General features: G+C 37.0%; 2 protein-coding genes across 5 annotated transcripts in view; one reads left to right on the top strand and one right to left on the bottom strand.

Moving 5' to 3' along the window:
- Positions 1-10699: 10699 nt before the first annotated feature.
- Positions 10700-15763, top strand: part of LOC127787338 (protein transport Sec1a-like) — a 39251-nt gene continuing 34187 nt past the window's right edge. For 3 of the 4 annotated variants that reach the window (XM_052315323.1, XM_052315322.1, XM_052315321.1), the window contains exon 1: positions 10700-15239. In XM_052315323.1, coding sequence (XP_052171283.1) covers positions 15204-15239 — 36 coding nt within the window. In that variant the 5' untranslated portion in view covers positions 10700-15203. The remainder of the gene's footprint in view (positions 15240-15763) is intronic. The other variant, XM_052315320.1, reaches the window with a different exon arrangement.
- Positions 12911-14045, bottom strand: LOC127787641 (zinc finger BED domain-containing protein RICESLEEPER 2-like). The gene is made up of 2 exons (XM_052315699.1): positions 13726-14045; positions 12911-13616 (listed from the first exon to the last, which is right to left on the bottom strand). The coding sequence occupies exons 1-2, from the start codon at positions 14043-14045 to the stop codon at positions 12911-12913; spliced, it is 1026 nt and encodes a 341-aa protein (XP_052171659.1).

Below are 15763 nucleotides of genomic sequence, written 5' to 3' on the forward strand. Positions count from 1 at the left end.
CATTTTTAAGCAATCTAGGAGGGTTAAACAACAACGAGTATAGAAGCATGTTTTTCCCTATCCTAAAGCTAGTTTATCCACATGGCTTAGTGGATCTATTTGTGAATTTGTTATCTTGTAGGCACATAAGTATCTGTATCATCATTGTCTCCATGTTGCAGACTGCAGGAAAGCATTGTGAGACATATGGGAATCAATAAATTTTCTGTTCCCTAGAATGTATTTTTACTTTTGTGGATTTGTACAGAGTGTGAAGGCACATAATACAAGAAACTTTGTATAAGCATCTGTCATACATTCCCAATTTCCAAAACTGACATGGCAAATAAAAGAAGGTATTTATCCCTATGTTATAAAACTTTGAGCTAACCACACAAGAAGAAAGCTATGATAATGGTCTTGAATCAGCATGGTTCATCTTCTACTATGTTTACATGAACACCCCACTCATGAACTTGGCATGAGCATTCAGGAAGATTGTTAATATATGCACACATGCATATATGCATATGGAATATTTGTGAGCCCTTGTATGTTTGTATAAAATCCTGCCTTGCAGATGTCATTTCCTACTTTTAAGGAATTTCTGATGTTGAATTCTACAAGTCATGTTGTGCTTAGGTATCCATGTTGATGTAGCATACCTCTAGCTAGGGAAGACTAAGCTATTTTATCAGTTACACTGACTTGCATCTACCGATAGTAAATATCATTTCTTTAGGATAATTCAATTTTTGAAGAGGAGAGATTAGATTTTTAAAGTTTTCAAGTATGTAGACTAACAATAATTTTATCATTGAATCAATTCTTTGAAGTCATGCAATAGATATCTGTGACTGGTGACTGTTGGTAGCAATAACTGTCAAAATGACGGAAAATTCAATCACATTTTCATTATAGGGTTATAGGAAATATATATACAACCTATTCTCCCATGTAGGCAGTTTCCTAATTTAGATTTGGAAATATTTACAATCTAGGATACAACTGAAAGTACAATCAAGATATAATCTCCTAGGAAAAAGATTTAGAATAGTAATATAGAAAGATAGACCAACTAGAGTCAATCCATATCAATCTCTGAATATGGACGGTAATCTCTTAGGTATCTCTAACACTCCCCCTCAAGGTGGCCGAGTAGACCTTTTATTAGGATGTCTGCAAGCTAATCTCTCGTAGGTACAAAGGGAGTGCAAATCAATCCACTATCTAGTTTCTCTTTGATGAAATGCCTATCCATTTCAACATGTTTTGTCCGATCATGCTGGACTGGATTATGTCCAATCCTAATGGCTGATTTGTTGTCACAATAGAGTCTTATAGGAGCTATCAACTTGATCCTTAAGTCATCCAATAGTATCTTAATCCATAGTAATTCACATATTCCTAGGGCCATTGACCTGAATTTTGCTTCAGCACTAGACCGAGCCATAACATTTTGCTTTTCACTTCTCTAAGTCACAAGATTACCTCCTAGGAATGTGCAATATCCTGAAGTAGACATTCTATCAACAAATGACCCTACATAATCAATATCTGTATGTGCTTCGAGAAATAGCTCTTCCCCCTTTTTGAATAATATACCCATACCAGGAATTCTTTTGAGATAATGTAAGATCCTGTGCACAACCTTTAGGTGAGTCTCCTTAGGACTATGCATAAAGTGACTGGCCACACTCATTTCATAAGTAATGTTTAGCCATGTATGTGATAGGTAAATGAGTCTCCCCACTAGTCTATGATAAGATTCTTTGTCTATTACACCATCTTTAGGAACATCACCTAGCCTGTGATTAGGCTCAATAAGAGTGTTAATAGCCTTGCTACCCAGCATACCAGTGTCAGTTAACAGATAAAGTATATATTTCTGTTGAGATATAAAAATGCCCTCCTTAGAATGAACCACTTCAATTCTTAGAAAATACTTTAATCTGCCCAGGTCCTTTATCTCAAATTCCTTGATTAGGCATCATTTCAACATTTCTATTCCTTCTTGACAATGATATCATTCACATACACTAGTAATGCAATTACTCCCCCTATGACCAAATGATGTACGAACAAGATATGATCACCTTGACTTTGTTTGTATTCCATACCAAACATAACTTTTGTGAAACAACCAAACCATGCTCTTGGTGATTGTTTCAGTTCATAGAGAGCCTTTTTTAACCTACGTACCACATTTTCCTAAGTTTCTAAGTCCCCGTGTAGAAAAACATTTTTTTACATCAAATTGTTGTAGTTGCAATTCAAGATTAACAACTAAGGACAATAACACCCTTACTGTATTCATCTTTGTTACAGGAGCAAAAATCCCTAGATAATTGACCCCATATGTCTGGGTACATCCTTTAGCAACCAACCTTACTTTGTATATTTCTAAGGACCCATTAGATCTATATTTCACAGTGAACACCCACTTACACCCTACTAGTTGCTTTTCCTTTGGTAATCTAACCAATTCAAGTTTGATTGTTCTCTAGTACTGCCATCTCTACCTCCATGGCACTCTTCTAGTTTTCATTACCTAATGATTTAGAAAGTCTTTGGAATTGGGATGGTGTTTAGGTTGGTGAGGAAAGCTTTATGCTTTGGAGACAAATTTGAGTAGGACATGAACAAGTGGAGAGGGTGTTTGGTACAGGTCCTTGTTCCCTTTTTGATGGCAATAGGAAGATCAAGATCACTGAGATTAGGTTGATCACATGCATTCATGTCAGGATCAGGTGTAGGTGTAGATTTGATGGAGGATGAATTAGGTTCAGAAATAGGAATGCAAGGTTCAAGACTTGGTTTAGATATTGTAGCCTGCATAGGTGGAGGAGAGCTGGTACCTTTCTCCTTGAATACACCTGTAGTGGACCAAAAGAAGGTTGCAAATTTTCCCTTTGTATCATGCTTTGTGAGTCCTGTGAGATAGAGACTTGAGGAGTTAAGGAAGGAGAAGGAAGATCAAGAAGGAACAAGTCCCTGTCTCTATCTTCTAAGAAGGTAGTTTCCCCCTGAGGGTAAGGATGATTAAAGTAGGAACTGTCCTCCACAAAACGTACATCAGCTGAAACAAAAACCTCTTAGTAGGAGGGTGAAAGCATTTATAGCCCTTTTGAGTGGAGGAATACCCAACAAAGATACATTTGAGAGCCTGAGGGTCAAGTTTGCTTCTATTGGGAGTGTAAATATGAATAAAACTTAGACAACCAAAAACTTTGGGAATGAGACCATTAGAAGTATTGAACCCAAGAAAGACCTTTATGAGGAGATGAATCAGACTATGAGAATCAAGACTTCCAGAAGGTAGCCGGTTAATAAGATATGTGGTTGTTAAGGCTACCTCTCCCCAATATTGTTTTGGAACATTATTGTGAAAGAGAAGAGCTCTTGTGACAACTAACAAGTGACCATTCTTTCTCTCAACCACTCCATTTTGCTAAGGAGTATGAACACAAGAAGACTCATGGATTATACCCCTCTTTTGGAAGAAAACAAACAGAGACTGATTAAAATAGTCTCTAGCATTGTCTGATTGAACTCTCTTTATTTCAATCCCAAACTGAGTTTTAATCATGTTATAGAAAATTAGAAAAATTGTGCACACTTCAGATTTAGCCTTTAATAGGTATAACCAAACTACACGTGGGCAATCATCCACAAATGAGACAAACTATCGAGCCCCTGAGATATTAGGAGTAGGAGAAAGACCCCATATATCACTGTGAATCAATGTAAATGGAAGAGAACTTTTGTTATTATTAAGAGAAAACGAGACTCTTCTATGTTTTGCAAGCTCACACACATCATAATGAAAATCCCTAACATCTAATCCCTTGAATAATGAAGGAAACAACAATTTAAGAACCCTAAAAGATGGATGACCAAGACAAAAATGATAAAGCCAAAGCCTATCGGATTTAACTAGGAATGATATAGGGGACACTCTCCTTTTATTAGTTTGTCTACTAAGGTCTTAAAGATAGTAAAGTCCATCTCTTTCCCTAGCATGCCCAATCATCCTTCTCATGTCCTGTGCTTAAAATTCATAAAATGAGGGATAATAAATGACACGACAATCAACATTAGTGGTAAGTTTTTGAATGGACACAAGATTAGTGAAAATTTTAGGGACATGGACAACATTCTTTAGGATTAGGTTACTGTTTATAAGGACATCTCCTTAGCCAGCTACAGTTGTTAATGATCCATCAGCCATATTTATTTTCCTTGTGCTAGAACATAGTGTATAGGATAGAAACCAGTGTGAAGAACATGTTATATGGTTTGTGGCTCCAGAGTCAAGTATCTAGGTATTTGGAAGGGTTATATTTGAAGCATGAAAGGTAAGAGAAGAGGAATATATACCTGTGAAGGCTAGAGTGCAAGTACTTGTCCCAAGTTTCTTTTCTAGTGACCCCAATAGATTCCTTAGCTTCTCAATCTCCTCCTGGTTTAGCTCCATTGTATCTGCTTAATCTGGAGCTTTTCCTTCAATAGGTTGTTGACAACTGGCCACGAATACTTGGTAGTCCACCCTTGGTTTACCATGGAGTTTCTAGCACTTCTCTATGGTATGCTAGGGCTTCTTGCAGTATGTGCACCATAAGGTGTCCTTGTTCATCATTTTGGATGAATCATAAACCTTCCTGTCCTCTCTGTAGGAGTAGTCTCAAGCATCATCCCTCTTCGTCCTTCCTCTACATGTACAATTGATATTACCTCATTTAGAGAAGACAAATCTACCTTTCCAAGTATCTGGACTCTCACTACATCAAACTCCAAGTTTAAACCTGCAATAAAATCATAAGTCCTCTCTTTTTCAACAAACCTTTTTTGTATAGCGACATCTTCATTGCACTTTGTAACGCCCCGTTTTCTGAGCGCATTATAACTCAAGACAATTCTGGGATTATTTTTTTTTTCGTACTACTAAAACTAAGACTAAACCATATCATTGCTCTTATACATCCCAAAATTTCCATTTATTTATCTCCAAGGAGAATTATCATAAACATTGAATGCGGAAGCTAGAATCAAACATAATATCATAACATTAATCAAAAATCAGCTCTTACATCACGAGAACATAAATTTCTTAGCATGACTTAATCATAAGTTCTCAACTAACATTAACCCTAAATAGGGTTTTACATCATCTTTTCTCAAACATTTAGAATTCGAAGTAGCTGAACTTAAATACATGAGCTCATAACATACGTTCAACTGATCATACAACTCATCATGCACTTTGCTAAGTGCCATTACATGCCTCATTCATCCTCGTTTCTGCTACTATCTTCATCTGGAATGTTTGAATATTCTAGGGGCAAAACCCAGGTTAGATGATGAATCATTTAAGTAAGGATATAAAACATTTAATGCTCATGTATGTATGCAATGCACATAACATCATAACTCTCATGTTTGGGTTGACTGCACCTTAAGATTACCCGCCATTTTTTCAGTCTCCCTACCAGATCGAGGTGTATGGGTGCACCCTTGGCAAAGTAACGGAGCCAATACCTAATCTCAAACCCATGCAACGTATGACCGTGAATCTCATTATGCTCATATGCATACTTTGTCATCAATACATGTAAATGCAATCTACATGAGATACTCACATCAAGGCATGACAACATGATAAAATCATTTACGTAAAATCAGATTTGGATCGAACCACTTACAAACCAAGTATTTTCATAAAACTAAATTCAGTTGGGAAGTACCACTTACCTTGTAAAAAGATAATTTTGCCCCTAACGAAATTTTGTCTCAAAATTTGAGTCGGACTTCCAATTGTACTCAATTATGAACCTTGACATACCCTGGCACCATAATTACTTAAGAAAATCAGATTTCTAATTTTTCTAATTTCTCCAATTTCCTCCTATTATTTCTTCAAAATTATGAAATAAATACTTTCTCGTAAAATTTTCTCAATTTCTCTTCACAATAATTCCTAAAACAATATTCCTAAGCCCTAGAAATTTTCTCATAATTTTTAAAATCCATGCTCTATTTATTTCTCATTTTCTCTTTAATTTTCAAGCATCTATTTCCTCAAAAATCCATAATAAATACTAATCATGCATTTCTCTACCAATTTCGCCATCAAAAATTCTAAAATATCATTTCAATATTTTTGAAATTTTTAAAGAAATTTTTAAAAATAACTTACCTTTCCGTGGAGCGATTCAGTATTCTTCAATATTGCGATGAAATCTCGATTTGCGTATCCAACAACGCCTTTTGCCACAAATTTTCACACAAACTACTAAATCTAGCCTATAGAATTTTTCTAGAAATTTCTTGGTATTTTTCTCTCTCTATTTTTTTTTCTTTCTCTTTTCCAAACCTCTCTCTCATTCTCAAATCTTTTTTTCTTACAACATTTCTCTTTCTAATCTAAGTCCTCAAACCTTTCAAGTTTTCTCTATTTATAGAAGGTTGAGTTAAGCTTAGCATAATTATAGTGACCTACTATCTTTAATTATTTTGTCATATTTTATAATTATTTTTCACTAAATCTAACTAAAAATCCTTAATTATTTATCCACACCTTACTTTGTCTCCCACATTTCTCAATTATTTCACCCATCATCTTTGATTATTTGTCCACACCTTATTTTGTCTCCCACATTTCTCAATTATTTCACTCATCATCTTTAATTATTTTGTCATATTTCTTAATTATTTTTCACTAAATCTCACTCATAATCTTTAATTATTTGTCCACACCCTACTTTGTTTCCAACATTTCTCAATTATTTCACTCATTATCTTTGATTATTTGTCCACACCTTAATTTGTCTCCCACATTTCTCAATTATTTCACCTATTATCTTTAATTATTTTGTCATCTTTCTTAATTATTTCCCACTAAATCTCATCCATAATCTTTAATTATTTCTCCACACCCTACTTTATCTCCCACATTTCTCAATCATTTCATCCACTATCTTTAATTATTTTGTCACCTTAATTATTTTTTTTTCACTAAATCTTCTTTTAAATAGATTATTATTTAATTCATTAATTTTAAGCCTATTTTTTTAGCCTACTAACTCTAAACCCATTTAGTTAGTTTAACCCATTTACGCCTTTATTTTTTTTCAACTTAGCCCATTAGTTTTCTCAATTATGATCTCTAATTGATGTCAAAAATATTTTAAATATAAAATTAATTATTATTATTATTATCAAAATACTAGGATATTACACACTTCATCTGAATGCATTGGTAGTGATCCAATTCTTACCACAAAGTTTACAAGAGATTTGCATACTTGGTGATGGACCGAGATCCTTGCTTGGTGGCTACCACTCTGGTCTTGATCTCATAGATCTAAGCAACATCATGAACTTTAGAGTAAGTGAGCTTCACAGCATCCCAAATCTCCTTAGCAGTCTTTAGGAACATGACAGTGTCACTAATCTCAGGCATCATGGAATTCTAGAGCTAAGACATAATCAACGAGTCCTTTTTATCCTAGGCTACATACATAGGATCGTCCTCCTTAAGCCCAGTTCCAAGTAAGTAACTTAGCTTCCCTTTGCCCTTCAGGAATGTCCTGATCAATGGAGACCACTTCAAGTAGTTTTTTCCATTCAGCCTATAGCTCTCCATTGGACATTGCATCATTCTTGGAATTTCCAAGAAAATGAGCTTTTGTTGTGCTGCAGGATTCAATGGAGTTCATCATGGTCATAAGCAAGGGCAGAGCCACTACCCTCATTGGGCCATAACTTTTTTATTTTTATTTTATTTTTTACAAAGGCCCAGGGGAACCAAGCTCACCCTATTAGGGCTCCCACTCCCATCTTTCTTTCTCTTCTTCTTCTTCTTCTTCTTCTTCTTCTTCTTCTTGTTACAATCTCTCTCTCTCTCTCTCTCTCTCTCTCTCTCTCTCTCTCTCTCTCTTCCAAGCGCATTTCTGTAAATCACCAATTTTGTGAAATCCAACTGTTTGATCTTAGATCCGACCGCATTTTCACCATGAAAACAACCCTGATTTACAAGAAGGGTCGACTTTAGTTTCATCAGTCCTATTTTCAGATAGATTTGTGATATATATATGTATATATGCGTGGTTGGGTTTGGCCAAAAGTTTAAGCTCAAATCTATGAAGATTCAGCCATTGGATTTTACTGGGTTTTGGGTATGTTGGTCGATGGGGGTAAGGGTGTCGGGTGGTTGCCACTGATTGCCAGAAAACCACTGACCATGATAACCGGTGCCGACTGATAGTGTTTTTCCGTTTTGATCGAAAATTAAAAACTAGACCTACGACAATCCAGCCATTAGATCTTGGTCATTTTTTGATATATTAACCCCATTGGCTTGGCATTTCAAGCGGTAGGATTTGATCGTGGAAATTGCCGGCCGGCGGTGGCAACAGATGTGGCTGGTATCGGCTATTTTTCTTAGATATAAAATATTAATTATGGATATAAAATATTAATCATTGATTGTTTATGCAAATGTTGTTTAATTTGTAGGAAGATATGGAGATATATTTTAAAAGAAAATCTCTATTTTCAATTGGAGAAAATGGGTAGCATCGATCTGCAAAGTGACTTGCCTTGCCACACAATTGACAGTAGATACATCTGTTAGAGTTTTTGCCACGACCTCTACCACCTCTAAAACCATTACCACCTCCTCGATTAACAAATCCTCCTCTATTATTATTAGATCCTCTACTACTCTCAGCAGTATAATATGACGCCACATCTGCACTCAAAGGTGCAAAAACATCAAAATTAAGAGTTGTTAAAGGTTGATTCTTAGCAGACAATCGTTGTTCGTGCATCAGAAGTAGATATTAGACTTTTTCCAAGTCTATGTTGTCTAATTGATAGGTTATGAGACTCACAACAGTCTCATAATCCTGATCTAAACCATTTAGAATGGCCAGCAGTAATTCATTGTCATTCACAGGTTCTCTTATGGCTGCAAGTGCATGACCTATGGTTTTGATCTTCAAAACATTGTCATTAATGGACATACTATCCTTCTTAACAGACCATAATTGCTATTAAAGTTGAAAGGACTTTGCTAGTGTCTGCCTAGCATATAAATTCTCCAACAAAATCCATACCTCGGCCGATGATTCTAAATGTATCACCTGAGCGAGCACTTCTCCACTGATTATGGAGAACAACTAGCCGAGTAAGAGTTGATCTGAATGGAGCCAATTCATGTACTCTAGATTCACCATAGTCTCATCGTTAGGAGCAGTCACATTCTTCGGAGGAGTTGTTTTGTTCAGAAATGAAACAAGATCAAAGGCGCGAACAATGGCGAGAATTTGAGCCTTCTAGAAAATGAATTTCTAGTGTCTAATTTCAGAGGAATATAACTAAAAGCCTTCGCAACTGCAGAGAAATCAGATTGCAAGGTAGCTGAAAGATTCAAGTTAGATTGACAACAAGGAGGAGAAGAAGAGGCAGTGCCAACAATTCGATCGAAAGCCATTAAAGAGGCTCTGATACCATGTGAAAACTTAAGCTAGGGCAAAACCAAACAAGACAGTTGAGAGAAAACAAAACATATCGTGTATCTTCAATAACATGAATGAATACCACCGCATATAACAAATAAACAGTTGAGCTATTTATATGAATAGGTCAACATACACGGAAGGCAAACAATATAAAACAAAGTAAAGACAACAACATATAACTATATAACTAACAACTGAAACAACTTAAAACTGCCTCAATTATCTAATACTTCCACATTGTCTTCATCGTAGATTTTAGCTTCTTGTCCGTTTTCCACATAAGACGCCAATTGTTGTAACTCGAAAACTATGACAATAGAATTTGTAATGTAGGAAAGCTGGAGGTGAGGTAGAGCGAGGTTGACAGCTGGCAGGGGTCTGCTGGTGAAGATAGGCGTTGAGTAGCTCCGATCCCCGATATCTTGACTGGGGTCATAGATGGTCTTCTGGGGGTATCTTCGATATCGCTCGGGATTGGCCTCCTGTGTGCCTAGGGCATATCTGCACTCACAGGAATAGGTTAGAAGGCATACGGGGATTCCTCACCCGCGTATGCCCTCTGATGCTTAAGTCAATACCAATAGAAAAGCCATTCAAAAGACAAGTAAAGCATGTTATTATTAAATATGGAACAATTATACCTTTCCTGACGAGAAAGTGTCAATCTCGGTACTGTTATAGAGTGCAATGGATAGACCTGCACATTAATAGCATTTGGATAGACTTCAGAAGAATCTCCCTTGGAGGGCCAGATTGCCTAGGGGGCCTTCCAAGAAAAGGTAAGCCTCATGGCGGGCTGTCGAAGCAGGGTCTCGTCCCCTAAAGGGACTTGCTCAAGCGCAGCTTCGGGATTGGTGGGAGATTTCTCGGGGTGATACTTACTTAACCATTGTTTTCTTAAGGGACATATCACATTCCACAAATGTATACATATTGTATTACATTCTATAGACGTGTCACGCATGACATTATATAAACATTATATATATATCGTGTTGTGTGGATATAAGGACTTGAGGGTACATCATCAATTCATCATGACATGCTAACACCATATCACAACCCATAGGCTCACTTACTCTGGCTGCCTCCCACGCTAGTATACATTCTTTATTTATACATATATATATATATATATATATGTTAATTGGAGGGGAGAAATAGGGGAAGAAGCTCATGCAACATATATATATATATAATATATATATACATATCAGAAACAGGGGCGAGGAAGAAGGCCTCGCGGAGAGAAGCCTCTCGGGAAGAAATCTTCCCGAGATATGATTGGCCGAGGGGCCTCGCGCCTTTTGAAGAGAACACCAGCGGAGAGAGATGCTCCATTGCGGAGAGACCAGCACTGCTGAAAGCCGCCATGCTTGCCAAGAGAGCTGCTGCTCTCCAAGAGATGTGGGTCCTCCCCTAAAGGACCTGCGTTGCTGCTTCCTTGCCGAGGGAGACTGCCGCTGTGAGAGAGTTGCAGCGGCGAGGATCCTTCCGAAAAGCGGTCGCCGAGAGGCTTGCAGTGGCGGGAAAACCTCTCCGAGAGGATTCAAGCCTCTTGGAAAGAGGCTGCCGAGAGAAGCAGGTTACTTTCCGAGAGGGGGCCGGTTCCGTGTTGAGAGAGAGAAGAATCCTCTTCGAGAGAGAAAATCTCTCTCAGAGAGACCTTAGCAGAGAACTCCAGCCGCTTGCCAAAGGAAGAAGAAGCCCCCCCCGCTATCCATTTTGACTTTCTCTTTTATAGGGGAAGACTTCCTAACTTTGCCTCGACTCTTTTGCCCCCCAAACTTTGCTTAATGACACTTTGGCCACTACTAGTGATTCTCTTGCCATCTGTCCGTTATTTCTTCTTGGGAAACGTGTCCCAGCTCGGGACCACTTTTGGGGCTCGCCCACCTGCCCACCTTGGGCTTATTGACCAAAATACCCTAGGCGTCTAATGACCAAAATATCCCTAGGTGGACGCTCGGGAATTCTATGGAACAACAAGAACCATCTTAGCGATTTCAAATGAATTGTCCAAGGCATTACAAAGGAAAGATCAAGATATTGTAAATGCCAATACTTTTGTGAAAATATGCAAACAAAGACTCCAAGTGATGAGGGACAATGCGCGGGATTTGTTTTTGAAAGAAGTTGTTTCTTTTTATGAAAAGCAGAATATTGATGTTCCCAACATGGATGGTGTTTTTATACGTTGAGGTCGCTTACAGCGTAATACTAAAGAAATGACAAATTTACATCACTTTCTTGTGGACTTGTTCTATGTAGGGTTGGCAATGGTTCGGTTTGGTTTCGGTTTTTGCCAAAACCATAACCAAACCAAACTTAAACTGCTAAAACCAAAACCAAACCATTACCCATTTGGTTTTGAAAATTAAAAACCATAACCAAACCATTCGGTTTCGGTTTTAACCATGGTTTTTTTAGTTTAATCCATACCAACAAACAAAGACAAATAGCATTCATAAATTTTTTTGATAATTTCACAACAAACAAAGATAAATTGTAATAAAGCTACCTTATTCTTGCATAAAGTTACAAAATTTCTTGGATATAAAATCACATCTCCAAACCTACAATCGTTAAAATCAATAAATTAATATCTGCATAATTAAATTGTAATTTAAGCTAAAAAAATTTAGCTACGAAAGTTAATACCTTCATCAACAACATTAATATCTTTTTCGTAAATTGATGTATATCCATCTGAAATAAATGAGCCAACTCCATCTAACAAAAATATAAATATAAAAAATAAATTAATATAAAAATGTTAAAGTCTTAACAATAAAAAGATAACTAGTAAATGAAATAAATTCACCTTTTTCCACTTCATTTGACAACCAACTTTGGGCACATATCAATGCATCTATTGTCTTTGGATGAAGTCGATTATGATGAGGACTCACCAGTCTCTCACTAGAATTGAATGCCGACTCCGAAGCAACAGTAGATACAGGAATGGCTAATATATCTCTTGCAATAGTTTGCAAGGTAGGATACTTCATCCCATTCACTTTCTACCAAAGTAAAATATCAAACTGACCATTATCAATTATAATATCTTCATCCAAGTAAAGGTCCAATTCAATACTAAAACTAGTAACTTTAGTAGTTTTCTTCTTTTTCAGAAAAGATTGATATTCATCATCAAAAGAAATGAAATTCTCTTTTGGAGTGACACTGACATTCCCATCCAATGTACACTCTTAGTTATTCACATCATTCACTTTGTTCTTTTTAATGTAATATTCCTCCATCAAATCATAACAAAGGTACTTGATGCTACTAATTTGTTCATCATAGTCATAAGGATAGGCCTTAGGAGAGTAAAAGTCAAGAAAAGTCATCTTATACCTAGGATCTAACACTGCAGCAATACCCATCAACTTATGAATCACATTCTAATATGCATCAAACTTATCTGACATGCTTTTTGCCATTGTACTAATCACTTCATTAGGAGACTTGACCCACTCATTCAATGTCAACTTAACCTTACAAATTATTGGAAAGTACATATTAGCAGTTGGATATTTTGTCCCAGAAAACAACTCAGTTACATTATAAAACAACTCTAATCTATCACAAACATCCTTTGTAGTTTCCCAATCCCTATCACTTGGCACATTCTTATACTGTGATTCAAACAATTTAAGTCGAGGAAATATAGACTTATAAACCAAAGCAATTTTAAGCATCAAATAAGTAGAGTTCCATCTAGTAGGACAATCCAAACCCAACCTTTTAGCATAAGGCACTTTCATTTGTCGACAAACGTCCTCAAACTTTTCTATTCTTTTTGGAGATGCTGTCCAAAAAACTACACTTTCCCTCACATTATCAATGGCATGCTTAATCACATCTAAACCAGTCTTAACAATAAGATTTAAGATATGGGCAGAACAACGCATATGCAATAAAGATCCACCATTCAAAAGACATCCAACATTCAATTTTGCTTTAACCTTACCAATCATACTATCATTGGTAGAGCAATTATCCACTGTAATTGTGGATAATCTTGAGTCCACATTCCACCCAAGCATAGCATCAATTAACACATTGGTCAACACATCACTTGTATGAGGGCAAGGGACATAGATAAACCTAAATAACATACAATTATAAATTATTAGTAAACTTAAAGTTTAAAACTACAATTATCAAATTTAACAACAATAAAACAATATACTAAGTTAAAAAATACTTGTCATACCTCAAAATTTTGCTATGCAATGTCCAAGACTTATCAATGAAATGTCTTGTAACAGCCATAAAACCCCTTATTTGATTACTAGAAGTCCACATATCCGTTGTAATAGCCACCCTACTGTCAATGTTTTCAATCAAACTCATCACTTTATCCCTTTCTTCACTATAAATCCTCATGATATCATTCTTCAAAGTATTACGAGAAGGACACTTGAAAAGAGGTTGAATGGTACTTGTGAAATCTTTGAATCCACTATGCTCCACCATCGAAAGAGGATAATCATGCATAATGATCATCTTTCCTAATCCACTATGCTCCACCATTTGTTGATTTACCCGCAAGTAATTTCTTACAATAGTTGCATTGAGACTTAATTTCTTTATTAATGACCACTCTTTGAAAATGTTTCCATACATCACTTCTAGTCCTAACACCAATTTCTTTATCAGAAACATTTACCTCTTGAGAACTCTCCACCGGTATTGATTGATGAGTTTGTTCACCGGACGAAGATCTGCCCACAAAACATTGTTGTGTGCTGCCACTTTGCGAGCATGCCATATTCTGTAAAAACTTGCACAAAAAATACTACAACCTCAACAACAAATCAAGCATAAATAAGTAAAAAAAATATGACCGAAAAATAAAAAAAAACCATACCAGTTATACGAGAGCCGAGAGGTAGAGGGCGAGAGTCGAGAGGCAGCGAGGGCCGACGAGAGTGAGAGGGGTCAAGCGAGAGCAAGAGTCGAGAGGCAGCAAGGGCCGGAGGGTAAGCGAGGGTGAGCGAGAGCAAGAGAGGCAGAGAGCGAGGGCGAGTGAGAGCAAGAAGGGCCGAGCCCTAGCACGAGTCAATAGGCAGTGAGGGCCGGCGAGAGCAAGAGGGGTCTAGTGAGAGCAAAGGCAACGAGGGTCGGAAGGCAAGTGAGGATGAGCGAGAGGGAGAGAGGGAGAGAGGGCGAGCGCGAGCAAAAGGGGCCGAGCCCTAGCGAGAGAAAGAGAGAGCCAGCGAGGGCGAGCGAGAGCAAGACTGCAAGAGCAGCGAGTAAGGGTAAGCACGATCGGACGAGCAAGAGGGAGGAAGCAGAGAGCGAGAGGCAGCGAGGGTGAGAAAGAGCGAGAGCGAGGTCGAGAGAGGAAGAAGAAGAGAAGGGTTTGCGGGCTGGGTTGGGGTGGGTTCGCTGGTTTGTGGGCTGGGCTGGGTTTCCCACCGCCCTCTAATATTATATATATATATATTATATATTCGGTTCGGTTTGGTTCGGTTACCCACACAACGGTTCGGTTTCGGTTCGGGTTTTGGTTTGATTTTAGTGAAAACCATAACCAAACCATACCCATTGAAATAGTGCTCGATTTTTCCCCAAACCAAACCATTACCCAGTCAAACTATTTTTAACCGCGTTGACCGGTTTGGTTTCGGATCGGTTCCCCACAGTTTCGGTTGTAATTGCCATCTCTAGTTCTATGCTATCATTGATATGCAACTTCAAGAATTGAATGACTGTTTTTCTGAGGTTAGTATTGAGTTAATTTTTGTATAACATGCTTATGCCTAAATGATTCATTCTTTGCTTTTTACAAAGAAAAATTAATTCTTCTTACTAAGTATTATCCTGAAGATTTTTCAAAGAGTAGAGCTCATGTCACTTGATGATCAGCTTCAAACTTATATTTTTTATGTGTGCTCCCACAAAGAGTTTGAAGAATTATGGGGACTCATTGAACTTGCATAGAAGTTGGTTGTGACGAAAAAAAATATAGTGTACCCATTAGTTTACAAGCTTGTGACTTTGGCATTAACTCTCCTGTTTGCTACTGTTAAAATTGAAAGAATGAACATTGTGAAGAATCGATTGCGTAATAGGATTGGAGACCAATGGATGAATGATAGCTTAGTTGTGTATGTTGAAAAATATGTATTTAATAAAATTGATAATGAGGTCATTATGTGGCATTATCAAAGTATGAAAAGCTATAAAGAACAATTGTAAAAAGTTTTTGCATTTTAATATTATCATTATTGTCTTATTTTTGAAAT

The sequence above is a fragment of the Diospyros lotus genome, chromosome 12 (assembly GCF_014633365.1).
Source record: "Diospyros lotus cultivar Yz01 chromosome 12, ASM1463336v1, whole genome shotgun sequence".
Lineage (NCBI taxonomy): Eukaryota > Viridiplantae > Streptophyta > Magnoliopsida > Ericales > Ebenaceae > Diospyros > Diospyros lotus.